General features: G+C 38.2%; 2 protein-coding genes across 2 annotated transcripts in view; both read right to left on the bottom strand.

Annotated features, from left to right (window-relative positions):
• Window positions 1-7,347: 7,347 nt before the first annotated feature.
• LOC133721318 (histone H4) lies at window positions 7,348-7,877 on the bottom strand. The gene has a single exon (XM_062147895.1). It carries the CDS (start codon window positions 7,810-7,812, stop codon window positions 7,501-7,503), a length of 312 nt encoding a protein of 103 aa, XP_062003879.1. The 5' UTR covers window positions 7,813-7,877; the 3' UTR covers window positions 7,348-7,500.
• Window positions 7,878-13,025: 5,148 nt separating this feature from the next.
• LOC133722824 (uncharacterized) overlaps window positions 13,026-17,148 on the bottom strand; it is a 5,333-nt gene continuing 1,210 nt past the window's right edge. The window contains exons 4-10 of the mRNA XM_062149686.1: window positions 16,754-17,147; window positions 15,254-16,654; window positions 15,089-15,168; window positions 14,431-14,959; window positions 14,010-14,068; window positions 13,814-13,868; window positions 13,026-13,380 (exon numbers count right to left, since the gene is read on the bottom strand). Of these exons, the coding sequence (XP_062005670.1) occupies window positions 13,328-13,380; window positions 13,814-13,868; window positions 14,010-14,068; window positions 14,431-14,959; window positions 15,089-15,168; window positions 15,254-16,654; window positions 16,754-17,147 (2,571 nt within the window). The 3' untranslated portion in view covers window positions 13,026-13,327. The remainder of the gene's footprint in view (window positions 13,381-13,813; window positions 13,869-14,009; window positions 14,069-14,430; window positions 14,960-15,088; window positions 15,169-15,253; window positions 16,655-16,753; window position 17,148) is intronic.

Below are 17,148 nucleotides of genomic sequence, written 5' to 3'. Positions count from 1 at the left end.
TCCCTCCAGTCTGACTTCCTCAATCCCTCACCGTGACTCCCTCTGACTCTTTGAGGCTTAGACACTCAGTCCCGCTACCGAGCCACCTCCACCGCTCCGCGAATTGAAGTAAGGATCAATTAAAATTGCTATTCATTTCGGTTTTAATCGATTTTATTTGTATATATTTCTAATAATAAAGGCGTGAGAATGAGGCTCTCATTGGGTTCCAAACCTCAAAACAAAAAATAAGTTATTCACAAAATTTTTATATAATTAAAATTAGCCCAACCTAAATTCAATTCCTGGCTACGTCCCTGGTCATACGTGTACACCAAAAAGCCAACTAATCCCAGCTGCAATGGTGTGATCAGTATCATGATCTTGTAGGAGTGCATGTGGCCTGCGTCGACTATCCAGTTTACCAAAATTCTTAAAAGCAGACACTCGCAGAGTAGGACAGTTTCATTTTTTTGTTTACTTTCTTCCACTCGTTTATGTCCTCAATATCCCTTTTTTTCTTCTTTTATTCCACAGATGCCTAAGAATGGCCGACTACAGTTAAAAGGGTGATCAAGGTATTAGACCTGCCGGAGATCTTTCATTGATCTTTTCTGTTTGATTGTCTACTTATCTTCAAAACGTCGATTTAAGGTATTATAGTGTATTTGCAAATAATTAGTTTGAGAAAGATAAACTAATTAAGTTTACGATCGACATATAGATGATCCACAATTAACACCACAAAAATCAAATCAAAAAGATAAGCACGCGCGCATAAACCTAACCTTCCCTACAATTCTGGATGAACTAATCACGAGACTCTGCAAAGGGTTGCCATTTTTGTTCACTACATCTAATTGGACTCGTGGCGCACCTCTCTACTTCAAGAATCACAAGCTAGATATTCAAACCAAATGTCGACCATAATATTGGATATGATTACAAAGTTAACTAAATCCATACCAAAACGCATGGCTCTCCTTCATATGTACATCGAAAAAGGATACATTTTCCTACTCAAGTACTCATCACCATGTATATTTATGCCCATCACTATCCAGACGACTGATTGACGATGCTCCATTATCAGAGACTCCAGTACGTACTTTATTTCACATGCATTGTAAATGTCAAAGTCTTAAAGACTCGTATGCTCTGTCCTTTTTTTATGACTCTAAAGAATCGAGTTGAGTGCTGATGTTGTTTACACCCAGTTTATGAACCTCCATTCCATCAAATTGCAGTCGCTGAAAAGACAAAATTAAGATAATTACTAATGATTTATTTAATTATTAGCATGATTATCTTGATGAGGCTATATAAGGAGAAGAGATGTTCCAACTAGAAGTATAGGAGGAGATTAAGTTTCTTGACATGATGATAAGAATTCCACGCAGCAAGCAAGAATGTTGGAACTAATTAAAGTCAATGTATCTTGGTGGTCATCAAACACTCCAAAGCAATGTAGTCATGGACAATACTTATTGAATTTGAATGGATTTCTACTGCATGACGTGGTGCAATGCTTAATTGCATGATCAAATATTGAGAAGCCATATATATCATGCATATTTGTTAGCTGATGACGTGGGGCTTTAGTATATATCAAGTATATTACTTAACATGCATTAGGAGCCCTAATAGCAATTTGAGTTCGAGAGAAAGACTTTACATCCGCTTGGTCATCCAACAAGTCCACCTCTATATAAAGAAGCATCGACAGAAGAGACAAGACACACACAACTCCAGAAACTCAAGTCATCAAGCTTTTCTTGCTTTCGTCTTATCTTTTGCTTAGGTAGAATTTCCGTCTGTTCCTTAGTTAGTTTGCTCTGCTAGTTACAATCTTAGTTACTTTACTTTCCTTGTAACCTAGTATCGATTTTGAATTGTTCTCTTTGTTTTCTTTCAAACAATAGTTAATAATTTTCAGCCGTTCAAGATTTCAATTTCATTGTTTGCTCTTTATTGTCTTTGTACTTTATTTGTTTGACCATGTTATTTACTGTTCGTAGTCACATAGTAGCTATCGATCTTGAGAATTTCATTCGTTACGAGTTCACCTTAATTTACAGTTACATGTTATTATTTGGATCTAATTGAGTTAAGCCCTGTGACTAGACAATTCGTATTTACTCACACTCTCACAACCACACCTAACTCACCCGACCTTCAGCCACCAAGTCCTTGATCCAGAGGCATCAGACTATCGGCCGAGACTAAGTTCTGTCCTCGTCCAACAATCGCTTGATAAGTTAGAATCACGCGCACTACATCTCTAATTGCACACTTGGCCTTTTGGCCGTATGCTGGCACGCTCCACAATCTAATCATCGAGAAGGATATTTGTTCCTTGATCCCTCGACTGTCTAGGCCGAGGTGATTTTCAGAGGCAACAGATGTTCCAGCTGAGATGTGCATGCATGTGTTCTGAAAGTCTTAATTACCTGTTTGTTAATTTGGCACACAGAAAAGCCGAAAATAATCGTAATAGGTATCCGTGATTCAAAAAGAATCAAAGTACAAAGAAAAGTTCAGGCCTGATCGATAGATATATCATCATTCACAATATGAACCACATGGGAATGGGGTATTCTGATCGTAGTTCAGCTGCCTCTGTTGTTTTCTTGTTCGATCTCTTTTGACTCTTTGATTGTTAGCTACTTAGCTATCAATCATGTTATGGCCATATATGAGTTCTGATCGACTAGGATTTGGATTGAATTGTTGCTTGACATATGATTAATGTGGGATTTATTGGCGTGAAGAATATAAGATTAAATACATTAAGATAAAGCATGATTAAGTGGTAGCTATTAGGTTTTCTTCAGAGGTCAAAACAGGATAATTAACCCCTAAATTCTATGCATGTACAGCAACAAATCAAGTAATGATTATTCATCCAAATGCTAACAGGCGTTACCGCACGGCGTATCCGATATAAATATAGAAGAAAATTAAAAGACGCAACTAGCTAGTTAACTCCATGCGTATATAAAGCAAAATATTGTTCTTTAACAAAGTGGCGACTCGGCAATCTAAAAGAAAAATTAAAAGGGCAAAAAGTGGTGATTAAGATTTGCTAGTTTGACCCTGAACGTGGCTTAATATACTAATGTGGATTAAGATACAAGCTTAATCTTTGACATGCAAAAGCCAATCAAATTCCCAGATCCTGTCAAAAAGCTAAAGAACAAGCTAACTGTGTTGCCACGAAGCAACTCTTGATAAGCATCTAAACCAACTGAGAATCTTTGCCGGCTTATATAGATTTCAGTTTCACTTTGATTGTATCGTCTTCTTGGTTGATGGTATTCATTTCAGATATATATATCGAGCCTCCTCAACCCTTTCAAGATTGTGTTTCAAACGAAAGTGGCAAACCTCATTTCTTCAAGTTCACACTAATTGCAATAGACTGGTAAACACAATCATCATATGCGTCATGAGTTCTGTTTGATCAAAGATGGGTGAACCTTCCCCGGTTAGCTTCTTAGTACGTTTAAGAGTACCTGCAATCATGTTCACATTTTCCAGCTGAAATTTAACTAAAATGACTAAAATATTAAGAGCTCTTTATAAAGGACCACAATGTTTTCTAAGATTCTTTATAGAATGTAAGGATTGATACATGCAGATGTTCGAGAATCGCCAATAATTAATACCAATTGCATTTCAATCTCCTCTACGATAGATTCAAAGTTCGATTCTCGTTTTCTTTTACCTCAGCTCATTTTTAGTTAACCACATTACAACGAAGCAGATGCCAACTACGTACTAGACAAGCAGTTTTTTTTTTAACAATGTCGGTTGATTACTTGGATTAAGGGGAACAAAAATTAGTGCTGATGACCTAGCTAGCAGAAGAGAAGTTTCAATGGATCTCCTTAATTTGTTTTGTTTTGTGAAAAAACCAACTTAATAAACATGATTGGTTTACCTAGAAATGGAAAGAACCATATATAATTTGAGCTTAACTATCCAAGAGAACAGGTGGAATGATTTTGGTGTAAGTTAATATTAACCACTCTCTCCAAAAAACTCGGACTGCACCTAGGTTTTGCAATTTTCATCCGGCGGCCCTCGAGATCGGCGTTGGTTCTCCATGCCGGTATTGGGCGGCATTGCCTCGGTAGTCTCATGAGTGAGGTGTGGCTCAAGGTTTGAGCGAAATGGGGGTCGAGAGCTTCCAGGACCTATGGCGGCGGGCATCTTCGGCAGGGATTTACCAGGACCTGTGATGGCGTGGCTATGGTGCATCTGAACGGATCGTGGTGGCGGCGTGGCTGGGTTTCTGCGCGGTTTCTTGGGGGAGGACGCGGCGGTTGTAGGTCTGCCAACGTGGTCGACGGCTGGAGCTTGGGATGGTGGAGCGGGCTGGGGTCATCCCTTTGCTGCTGGGCCTTGAGCTGGGCTCATTCTCTTGGGGCTGCCCTTTCGGCCTTTAATTTGGGCTGGGGTGTTTTGCCCCAGGTCCATCCTATGTTTTTTAGCTTATCTAATTACAACAAATTCCTTATATTAGGAAGCTATGCATTTCTCTGCACTCTATGTACCTCTAGCGCCTCTGAAGTAGTACCAAATGAGGATTCTCACTACTTCTACGTATTTGATTATATAATGGGTAAGTTTATTTCTATGTACCACTATGGGTACTACCACTATCTTCTTTTCTGTGTATACCCTTAAATGGCAGCTGAAATGGATGTAACGATCGATTCTAGCTTGTGATGAATATAACAATCATTTATCGATTGATTCAAAAAAAAAAAAAAAGAGAGAGAGAGAGAGAACAGGTGGAATAAAAAAAACATTAAAAAGCTCTGATCATTGTCCAAATCATATATTCATAATGAACAGGTGGAATTGTGGAAAGATATCGTATAGATATTAAAAGCCACAAGAAAATTGTGAAAAGACGACCTAAGATTTAATCAGGATATACCCACAACAATAGATTCAGGTTTCAATTGTGTATAGGAACGATAATCATCGTTAATTACGTGCATAGGTCGGCCAACCAAAAAATTCCATTAGAATGATATGATGTATTCAAAGTGCACTAGCTAGGTCTTATAGTTTCGTATATTTGTTGGCACGTTACGTCAATTAGGAATAGTTAAAACTTAAAAACTTATAGTAGCCATCGACTCGAATTGGAAACATTATTAACATAAGAGGATTGCTAAGTAGAGATCTACTTTATTTGATTTTGTTTTGGGACCTGGACAAATTAATATAATTGAAGTCCATACTAGAAGATTCAGTTGATTTCGAATAATGGAAGTTTTGTCTTTCTTTCTTGTTTTGATCACAACGATTGATCATTGTTTGTAGCGACTAGCGAGTCATCATGCACATGCATAGGAAAAGGCGGCGAAAAGATTTCATTGATTCAGATATATGAGCTTCATAACTTAGGAATTGAGATCTCTATATGCGTCATGCATGATGATTTGATTCTCTCATTATATTTACTAAGGAATTGAATTGCATCTTTGATGATATTAGTTATTTTTCAGTCAAAATATAGATAAATAGTTAAAAGAGTTATTTTCGCTAGTCATTACACTATTTCTCTCTATTTTATACTAAACTTGCCTTCTACACTGATAATTTAAAAAAAAAAAATTAAACGGGGATTGAAGTTTTTCACATGAGTTGGCAGTTTTTTTATGTTAGTTTGTGGTTTTTTCATGTACTTTATCCCACTTTCACAATTTTTTTTATTATTATTATTGTTATTTTGTTTTTTTTTTGTAATTTGACTATTATTCCTAACAATTTCATGAGTAATAAAACTTTTTAATAATTCATGGTTATTTTAGTATATTTTTTAGGGAAAACATCACCAATAGTCACTGAGTTATGACTTATTCGACACTTAACTCACTGTATTTTCAACCATATCACTTAACTCACTCAGTTTTACATCCGTCTTTCACTTAACTCACTGTCGTTAATTCTGCCGTTAAAAGCTATTAAAATTGAGGGTATATTTGTCTAAACACTAAAAAAATGCATTTCTAATTTTTTTTTTTTTTTTTAAAGACAAATTTTTTTTCAAATTATATTTAAGTTAAAAAAATCATTTTTTATTAGAAATTTAAAAAATTGAAAAAAGTCTAATAAATGTAAATTGAGGGTATATTTGTCTAAACACTAAAAAAATGCATTTCTAACTTTTTAAAAAAAAAAAAGACAATTTTTTTTCAAATTATATTTAAGTTAAAAAAATCATTTTTTATTAGAAATTTCAGAAATTAAAAAAATTGAAAAAAAGTCTAATAAATGTAGTTTTTTTAAGTTAAAAATGATTTTTAAGTGTTTTGACAAATATACCCTCAATTTTAACGGCTTCTAACGGTAGAATTAACGGCAGTGAGTTAAGTGAAAGACGGATGTAAAACTGAGTGAGTTAAGTGATATTGTTGAAAATACAGTGAGTTAAGTGTCGAATAAGTCATAACTCAGTGACCATTGGTGATATTTCCCCTATTTTTTATGTTGGGTTGATCTAATGGAAGCATACTAGCCTGCAAATGAGGTGAACGCTGCAGAGCTTCTCTTGGTCATAAGAGTTCTCTGGTTCGAATTTCACCCTGTGAAAAAACATCCCTTGAGAATGGGCTCTCGACCCATGGTGATGGAGGGCAAAACACTTGTCTCTTTGGGTGGTCTCAGTCGATAGACAGGCTATGGGGATGAGATTGAAAAAACTGTCTCACGGCCCAGAGTGATAGCTCACTCAACCACCATTTTAAAGATCAAAAAACAATCATGGATAACAACCAAAATCTTGTGACCGGCCCTAGACAGCAAAACAAGGTAAATATATTAATTCTATCCCAATGGACATGTGACGGAATGGATTTTGGAGGGCCCAAAACTACACTTGAGCCGACTTTCAATAGAAAGGAGAAGCAAACAACTTTGGACGATTTATCAAATTAAAACCCTGGATGATACAATGTAACAAAGCTTCAGCAGTGACAGGAACGAAATAGGCCTGCCAGGCCCAATACTTTCACAAAATTTATCCGCCCAAAACACTAAACCCTTCAGAGCTCAGACGCAGAAGGTTTCAGCCCCAAAAAGTCTGAAACACTGGAAACGCTCTAGGTAAACAGAAAAAATGATCAACAGACTCAGGTAGGGAGAAAATGGAATTTTATGCCAATTATAGAAGCAAAACATCAAATCCATAGCACCAAATCAAACACCCCATAAAGTGAACGAAACTAGTTTTGCAAATTGGATAGCCTCACTATTATAACCCTTGTTCTTCAACAAATTGGAGTTTCAACAAAGGCAACTGGGCGATTAAAATTGCAGACCAAAATCAAACCATTCAATTAAGAAAAATACAGGTAAAAGAAGCAAGTAGATTCTTCATTCAAAATCAGCCTAAACAACATCGAATTCCAATTACTTCATCAAAAAAAGAAACCCTAATCCAACCACCAGCGAAATCAGCCCCATTCCCTTTACAAATTTCCCAAATCCCAAACCCTAACCCTAACCGCCGAACCCGTAGAGAGTCCTGCCCTGCCTCTTGAGCGCGTACACCACATCCATGGCCGTCACCGTCTTCCTCCTGGCGTGCTCGGTGTACGTCACGGCATCGCGGATGACGTTCTCCAGAAAGATCTTGAGGACGCCACGTGTCTCCTCGTAGATGAGGCCACTGATACGCTTGACGCCGCCACGGCGAGCCAGACGGCGGATGGCCGGCTTGGTGATGCCCTGGATGTTGTCGCGGAGGACCTTCCTGTGGCGCTTGGCCCCGCCTTTGCCCAAACCCTTACCGCCCTTGCCCCGACCCGACATTTTGATTCGATTTCGGATTTCGGATCTTGGATTTTTTGAAATGCTTTGTGTGAGAGGGAGGTGGTGAGTGGGTGGGATTTTATAGTTGGGGGGTTTGTGTTTTCTGGCTCTGAGATTTGGGAGGGAGAGCCTGGGCCGTTGGATTTGTTGTTGAATCCACGGGTGAGAATGGGGATCCGAGGCATGAGTTTAAGTTGTGTGTGATTGGTTGGTTCTGTGGCTTGTGGTTTCACGAGGATTGATGACTTGGCGATTTTTGTGTTTGTATAGAGTGAGATGTGAAGCGTTGGATTTGTGTACGTGGACGTTTGATAAATTACACGGACGTCTCCTTACCACAATTTTGGGTTAGAAACTTTAATATTCTAAAACGCAAATTTTTTTTTTTTTTTTGAATAGAAATTGATATCATTAGGATCAATAGCCGGCATTCAGCCAATGGCTAGAGTCTAGATGCACTTACAAAAAGATAGCCGGTAAGAAAAGCCGGAAACCCTAATCTAAGCGAAACAAACTCATTACAAGTCAATGATAAGCTCGCTATAATTAGCGAACCTATAAACAAAGAAACTCCATGTCTTCTAGGGCAAAATCATTCACTAGCCTCCCATTAGCCAATCACGCAATTGTGGTACCAACAAAAAGCCACTTCCTAGCCAACAAATAGGAGTATCTCCTTATCCATAAGCCGCTTGAAATACACCAATCACATCCAAGATAATTACCAACTTTCGAAGAAGTCATGATCCGAATAGATTGGCCCTTGAAGACCATAGGTAAACCCAAACATGCCCAAGTAGGTCAAACTTTTGGGTCGGGCCTGCCCAAGTCACTAAGTAACAAATGAGGGTGGCAAGGCACCCTCCTTGATAGCCCACGAACTAGGCCCAGCTAACCCAAGCTCAAAGTCAGACCCAGAACCCCAGGCCCAACTCCAAGCCCAGGAATCTGCTCTGAGCAACGCCACCGCCGCTGCAAGTTCTGGCGGCCGTCTTCTCCAGAGAGCCATACCCGACTTTCTGTATCGAAGCAAACTGATCCACCCGCAAGATCCGACCGGCTGGAAACCAGTAGAATCCAAACGCGACCCCGATCTGCCTCCCCAATCGACCTCGGCGATCAACTTTGCTATGGACCGCCGCCGACTTCGTTGCTGCAAACGACACCCCGATTCACAGCCGGCCACACCAAGGAGGTTCAAGCCTAGCCCCGCCTCCAAAGAACCTACTGCCGCTTCTGCACCAGATCCGATTTGAAAACGCACATACACGAGGATGCCGCCAAAGTCACCAGCCGGAGAAACCAACTTTGATCTTGACGTCGCTGCCACAATACCCGCGACGACGTGACACCTCGCCGCACTAGATCCGTCGGTCTGGCAAGGCCGCAATGGTCGCCGCCGCACTCTTCTCTGCTCAAACCCTAGAGCCATTGCAGAAGCCATCCATTTGTTCGATAGTTTTTTGATAATTTGTAGTATGTTTTATAATTTGCTTCTAAAACGCAAATTGTTCATATATGTTAAATAAAATTGTTCTTTTTTTGTGGGAAAATAAAATTGTTCGTATATTACTTCTTCGAGTGGAATTATGTTGATTATTAAACGTAGGGGGTTTAAATAGAAAATTTTCATTAATATGTTGTAATTTCCATGAAGAAAATGTAATGATTTGTTTTTTTTTTTTTTTTGACTTTGTCAAGGGGAATCCAAAGGCTTCCTAGGCCCAAGATAAACTCATTCCGCGCATGTGAAATGCTCCAACTGTGCATTTAAGTAGAGATTGTTTCTAACGTGTAATTTGCTCCATTTTTTTAACTAACATTTCCTTTAAAAACAAAGTTACATTTCCAACATTCCCAAATTAACTACATGTGTGATTCTATCATAGTTGATGGAAAAGAAGGTTGATTTTGACACATAGTTCAAATTTTTATTTTTATTTTTTATCAAAAGATATGACTTCATTCATCGATAAAATTTATAATCAAAAAGTTTAGAATGGTCTTATTAAATCTTATCACAGCCTGGCAATGGCAAAGGGACCAAACTCTATTACAAAACTCAATCACTTTTATCTTTGACGAGAATTTAAATATCAGGCGTCATTTCATTCCCTACCAATTGTCAATTATTTTTCTTATTATCTTGATATATTGTTGCACATTATCGTAACGTGTTGGTTAGATACACACGTCCTTGCGGGTACCAAAAATATGTGAGGGGTTAAAAGAATCAATAGTATTTAGATTAAGGGAAAAATGCACGAACAGTGTCTGGAGACTCTGAGGACTGTTAAAATGATACCTGAACTTTCAAACGTATCAATGTGATACCTGGACTTATATTTTCTTGTCAACGTAGTTCCTACATCAACTTTCCGTTACGGCTCCGTCAGTTCGAGTCACGTGTGACGCATGTGAGGCCGAAAATGAGGGCAAAAAAGACTTTTCCACTCCATCAAATCCTAAAGGGAAAAATGCACGAACAGTGTCTGGAGACTCTGAGGACTGTCAAAATGATACCTGAACTTTCAAACGTATCAATGTGATACCTAGACTTATATTTTCTTGTCAACGTAGTACCTACATCAACTTTCCGTCACGGCTCCGTCAGTTCGAGTCACGTCTGACGCATGTGAGGCAGAAAATGAGGGCAAAAAAGACTTTTCCACTCCATCAAATCCTAAATGAATAAATTTAAAATTGAAAATAAAAACATAATAATTTATTATATTGAAAATAAAAGATGATTAATTTTCGATGGCCTCTTCAACACCTCCAAGTCCAACAGAGAAAGCACGAAGACTTGGATTGCAAAACAACCAAAACAATCACAGATGTATCAGATCGAATTAACACAAAATTTCATTCCTCCTTTGAAATCGCCTCAACAACATCAATGCAAACCTGTTGTGAAATGGGCAATGAAGAAGAAGAACCAAGAAGACGTTGCAGAAACCCTGAATTTCATTTTTCGTCACCACCCACACCCACACCTCCACCAAAACTCGAACTCAAACTCAAAATCCATTAATATCAAGTTATTAACTACAACAAAAACACAAGCAAGTAATGATATAGATGATCTCTCCGCCCTCCTCCTTCCTCAATCTCAAGTCCCGCTTTGAGTACCGTCGAAGTTTCCAGAGAACCCAATCCAAATCCAAATCCCAATCCCAATCCCAATCCCAATCCCAATCTCAATCTCAATCCCAATTTCAATTTCAATTTCGTCCTCCAAAATGAAGGACATAGTCTTCTTGAAGCCTCGCTTGTCAAAGATCTGAAATCGGCGATGAAGTGCGCCGCCGATCCTTTCGTCGAGGTCAACAGCGTCAGCGCTGTGTGCCTGAAATCGAGGAGTACTGAGGTGTTGTTGCTGGAGGAATTGGCGAGGACAACTAGTCTTTTTAGAGAGTGGTTGATCGAGGGGAGAGGAAGAAGACGAGAGGTGGAGGGGTGAAAAAAATTAATTAAAAAAATTAAAGGTAAATCAGTCTTTTTACCAAAAAAAAAATATTTAAAATGTTTTTACCAAAAAAAATATTTAAAATTTCAGTTATAGGGCAAATCAGTCTTTTTACCTTTATTTTGTACCTCATGTGCCTCACACAGTCACACGTGGTAAATTTAACGGTGCCGTGACGGAAAGTTGATGTAGGTACTACGTTGACAAGAAAATATAAGTCCAGGTATCACATTGATACGTTTGAAAGTTCAGGTATCATTTTGACAGTCCTAAGAGTCTCCAGACACTGTTCGTGCATTTTAAATGTCAGTTATAGGGCAAATCAGTCTTTTTACCTTCATTTTGTATGTCACGTGCCTCACACGTGGTAAATTTAACGGTGCCGTGACGGAAAGTTGATGTAGGTACTACGTTGACAAGAAAATATAAGTCCAAGTATCACATTGATACGTTTGAAAGTTCAGGTATCATTTTGACAGTCCTCAGAGTCTCCAGACACTGTTCGTGCATTTTTCCCTTAGATTAAAGCATAGTCAAAAGCATTTAGTTTTGAATTGAAATACAAGAATTAGTCACTGTTGGTCCCCATGTTCCATCAAAAATTTCACGATTGTTTATATGACCCACCTAAATCCAATGAAACAAAATTACCAGCTTAAGATGTTTATAGTTTTCCTCATGGTAATTTAAGGTAGGGTTTTTATCACTATCAGGGTTAAAACTTTCTTGCACCGGATAAAATGATACCCAACTTTCAAAAGTGATCAAAGAGATACATAGATTTATAAAAATTAATCAACTTCATCCTTCCGTTCATTTTCTATCACATCTCCATTAAAACTAAGGGTATATACAAACTTTCACTCAATTTTTAGTTAGAAATGACAATATTATCCTCTAATTCTTTCTCTTTCTGTTTTTATGCCCTCGTTCTTTTGCAATCATTATATTGCATCTAGGCATCTACAACCTAACTATCCAAGCTTAATTCTTCTTTATTTGTGACTGCCCGACTATTAAAACCTAGTTTTGGTGTGAAAATACTATTTTAACCCCAGAAAACACGCCACATATGTCAAATTTAACAGAAAATTGACGGAAACTAAGTTGAGGTATCAAGTTAATTTGTTTTTAAAATATTTTTTTAAGTTGAGTATCATTCTCTCCGGTGCAAAACAGTTTGGCCCTGTTTGGTTAGCAGGAATGTCAAAATTGGAAAAGGATTTATTTTCCTTTTCAGACGGATATGGAATGGAATATGTTTTGGTATTTACATGTGAGTGTTTGGAATATTACTAGAAATTAAATTTTGGAATTAATTTTTCATTTCTATTGTAGTGTTTGGTAAGTAATAAGAATGAAATATGAAATTATAATTTTCAATAACGTCCTTTTACTAATTAAAGTACATCAATTTATAAGGAATATTGATGGGGAATATAAATTTTTAGAGGGATAATTAATGTAATTTTGCATTTGACAGTGGGAAATGGAAATAGAATACCACCCCTGACTAGGTAATTCAATTCAGACTTTATGAGGGAGTCAATTTCCAGTCAAATCTTATTTTTTATTTCCTTTCCGATCTTTAATTACAACCAAACGGCACATCTGAATGGAAAATGAAATTAATTCTCATTCCATACCATGATTTCCTGCTATCCAAACGGGGCCTTTAGACATTGTTGGTGATAAAAAACTCTTTAAGGTAACCTTTATACAAAAGTAAAGGGGTAAAACAAGATAAAGGTAAAAACTTTCAAGTTGCACAACCCTGAGCTTTTGAAATAATGAGGTTAGCACTCACAAAAACAATTAGATATCAAGGTTAGGGGAGCAACGAATAGATCCTGCACTATGTTTACACTTCGGTACAATTTGTTAAACCTCCTAGCAAAAACCTATTCGAGAACTAAAGAATATACAAAAGAAGATTGACGACTGTTTCGTAATCTCCTTTAAGAAACTTCAGCTTTCCTTTGTTAAACTTATACAAATATACATTCCATATCTCCCTCTGCTGTGAACATCCCCTCAAGAGTGGTGCTATGTGCCCTGAGCTTTCATTATACACAAGTCCTTGAGATTCTTATGCCGCCCTGCAAATTGTGTGGAAGTCTATTGGTGATGCTGGTCATAGTAAAATGAACTTTAACTGATACAACAGTCAGCTTATATTGAATATTACACCTACTCAAGGTAAGAAACAAGTCTAGAGATTTGCCAAGAAATCAATCTCTATTGGCTTTTCTTTTCCGAGGCTCAGATCTACTGCCTAACAACAAGTGAAAGATATCATCATCAGCAGGTATTGCCATAACCAAAAACAAGCAGAAAAATCATCAATAGATAAAGGACACAAGTAGTCAACGCAAGTAACTTAGGATCATAAGCATCAAGTTATAATGGCTTTAAGATCCCAATTTTGCGGTGATGCAGATAATGGGTAGTATAAATCTACCAAGCACATTCTCATTCATATAAAGGGGTAAAGGGAAGCAACCAGTTCAATACAGTTTATAAGAGACAAACCTCTTGACGCTGTTACTCTAGGTAGCTCTTCCTGAATCCCAATAACTCCATGATCCTGAACATACCATCAGAGATAGCGAGTCAATGTGTCACAAAGGCTAAAGCTAAAGAGTTAAAAGTCATCAAACCACACACACACACACACACACGCAAAAGGGAAGAAACTGAGGAAGTCAAAAATAGATAGGAAAGAAACCTTGTCATAAACTGCCGACTGATTGCGCCAGAATTCCAAGGGAGGTAGCTGCAGTCTCCCTGCAACATAAACAATTAATTGAGCACCTAAAAATCAATGAAACAGAACAGCACATACTGCACGTTGATGTTTCAGTTTCTGTCAAATCTTACAATCTCAATTTGTTTAATCCCATTTAAATGGTGTAAAAATACAGATAGAAATGTTTTAAATGCTACAAACCATTCATTTTAACATCCAGATGTCCCCTCATATATTGAGCCATTGAAAATATGGCTACCATGTTGGGCTGACTTACACCCCATTTTCATTCAGTTAAACAAGTAGCCAAACCAACACAAAATAGTAAAGAAAACAAAGTAGACCTCGTGTATCTGTATGTAGGACAAATCATCATATCGGGTGTGTGAAGCCCACTCACCTGATCTTGACCGTCCGGCACTCATAGATTCTGGAGAAATAATAGACGTCTTCGTGTTCACCTTCGGAGTGGAAAGAGATGCCTCTTTTTTCTCATTCACCTCCAGAGTCGAAGGACTCGACTTATTTTCCTTGCTCACCTCCAATGTGGAAGGAGATACCTTTCTTTTCTTTGTGTTTACCTTCGAAGTGGAAAGAGATACTGCTTTTTTACTGTTCACCTCCAGAGTCAAAGGACTTGACGTTCTTTTCTTGCTTCCGTCCAAAGAAGGAGATACCTTTCTTTTCTTTGTGTTCACCTTTGGAATGGAAAGAGATACCTCTTTTTTGTTGTTCACCTCTAGGGTCAAAGGGGTTAACTTTTTTTTCTTGCTCACCTCCAAAGTGGAAGAAGATCCCTTCGTTCTCTTGATCACCTCTGGAGTTCCATCTTTTTTCTTCTTCACCTCCAGTGTGGAAGGAGTTGAGTTTTTTTTCTTGTTCACCCCCACCTTTTTTTTCTTGTTCACTTCTGGAATGAAATGAATTTGCTAACAAAGAGAAAAACAATAATAAAACAAAACACCAAATGTGACAAACACGAGACAGACGAACAGTTACTTCAAACGGACAGCCAGAGTTGAAAAACAATCAGCTCGAATTTACTATAACTAGCTTACTTGTGTATCAACGGTTACTTGTCTCATGTTTCTCTTCCTGGATTTGTTTTCTTCTTTAGCACCACTTTCTCCTTCTCCAACTGCAACATTCAACTCATTAGTTTGATTTTCTCAGGCAAGGTTAGATGAACAAGCTTATAAATGTGTACCCAGAATGCACACTACCTTGAGCTGTAACATTTCCAAAATCCTGTCCCTCTTTTGCATTGGAAGTCTGCTCCATATCATCTTCTACAAAATCAAAATCTAGTTTCCTTACCACATTCACATCCACTGGTTCTTGAAGTTCAGAATTTGTAGGACGGGGCATCCCATTCCCTACTGTTTCAAAACGATCACTTTGTAACGGGTTGCTCACACTGCCAGAAACTGCTGGAACAGAATCTATTGTCTTTGTTTCAGAGTTCAATCCATTGCTAACCGTTTGCTTCTTCTTCTCTTTTCTCCTAATAATTCCTGAGAACAGTTGCGACACTCTGCCTGCAGACTTGCTTGGGGATCTCTCTGATATATCCATTTTTCCACCTGACTGAGCATTTGCATCGACTGCTCCATCTAGGATCTCAAGGGCTTCTGACGCAGGCTCAGATGCTGGATTCTTCTCATTTTCTTCTCGAGTCTGTGGTCTTCCAACAGACTGAAACTCAGTGAATCCAATATTCTCCGCATCCAATTCCACTTCAGGCTCAGATGCTGGATTCTTCTCATTTTCTTCTTGAGCCTGTGGTCTCCCAACAGACTGAAATTCAGTTAATCCAATATTCTCTGCGTCCAATTCCACTTCAGCAGCATGGTTCATCAGAACATCAATTTTTGAGTCATCAATGGTGCTATTTGAGGACAGGTTTGTAGAATTCTGTTTTGAATATTCAATATCAAGCCTATCTTCACAATGGACCTTCTCGTTAGGAGTTTCGTGAGGAAAATGCACAGGAGTTAGACTAGAATTTAGTACATCTTCAGCCATTTCACAATAACAGAGAAAAGATTCAAACACATGTCTCCCTCCTACTTCAGAATCCACATTTGTTGAATCATTGCTCACTGTTTCAACTGCGGGTACAGAGTCCATGGTATTTTGTTCAGAGTTCAATCCGTTGCCAACAATTTGCTTCGTCTTACCTTTGCTCCTTGTAATTATTGACAAATCTCCGGACACTCTGCCTCCAGAATTTCTCGGATATATATTTGATATATCAATTTGCGCCGCAAACGGAATGGTTACACCTGACGCTACTACACCTACATCTATTGAAGGACTAATTTCTGTATGATTATGATTGATCAAGCATCCGGATACTGGGCCCTTCTCATTTTCTTCAAGAGTCTTCAGCATCCCAATACACTGCAAACCAGTTGATCCAAAATCCTCTCTGTCTGTTTCCTCCTCAGCGGCATAGTTAACCAAGTCATCAATTTTTGAGTCATCAATGGAGCTATTCAAGGACAGCTTCGAAGACAACTGTTTTGGAAATTCAGCATCACGCATGTCTTCACAAGAGACTTGCTCATGTGAATCGTCCTCTAGAGAAAGATGCACAGAAGTTGGACTGGAACTTTTCACGCCTGCAGCCACTCCACAGAAAGAGAAAAAAAACTTCAAAATGACTTTTTAGAGAACTAGTTCTACAAAATCCTAGGCAGAATTTAAGGGATGGGACACACCTTTCCCTCCAACTTCACATTTACCATTTTGTTGAGAGTTGTTCACAGTTTCAGATACTGTTAGAAGAGAGTCCGTTGTCTTTTTTTCAGAGTTCAAACCATTGTCAACCATTTGGTGGTTCGTCCATTTGCTCCTTAAAAACTCCGAAAAAAATCTAGTCACTCTGCGTGCAGAATTGCTTGGACATCTCTCTGATTCGTTCATTTCCCCCCTTGACTGAACAGCTGCACCTGATGCTCCTCCTACACTCTCAAAGGCATCTGATGAAGGAAGCATCTTAGTACTTTTATGCTTCATAGAGCATCCGGACATTGGGTTCTTCTGATTGCCATAAGGAGTTCGAGTTTCTTCTTGACTCTTTGAACTACCAATCCACTGAAAATAAGTTGATCCA

The sequence above is a fragment of the Rosa rugosa genome, chromosome 7 (assembly GCF_958449725.1).
Source record: "Rosa rugosa chromosome 7, drRosRugo1.1, whole genome shotgun sequence".
NCBI lineage: Eukaryota > Viridiplantae > Streptophyta > Magnoliopsida > Rosales > Rosaceae > Rosa > Rosa rugosa.
This window is presented reverse-complemented; position numbering and strand designations above follow the sequence as displayed.

Bases quoted from the DNA above. Each gene is read 5' to 3' on its own strand.
- LOC133721318 (XM_062147895.1), bottom strand. From the start codon at position 7,812: ATGTCGGGTCGGGGCAAGGGCGGTAAGGGTTTGGGCAAAGGCGGGGCC.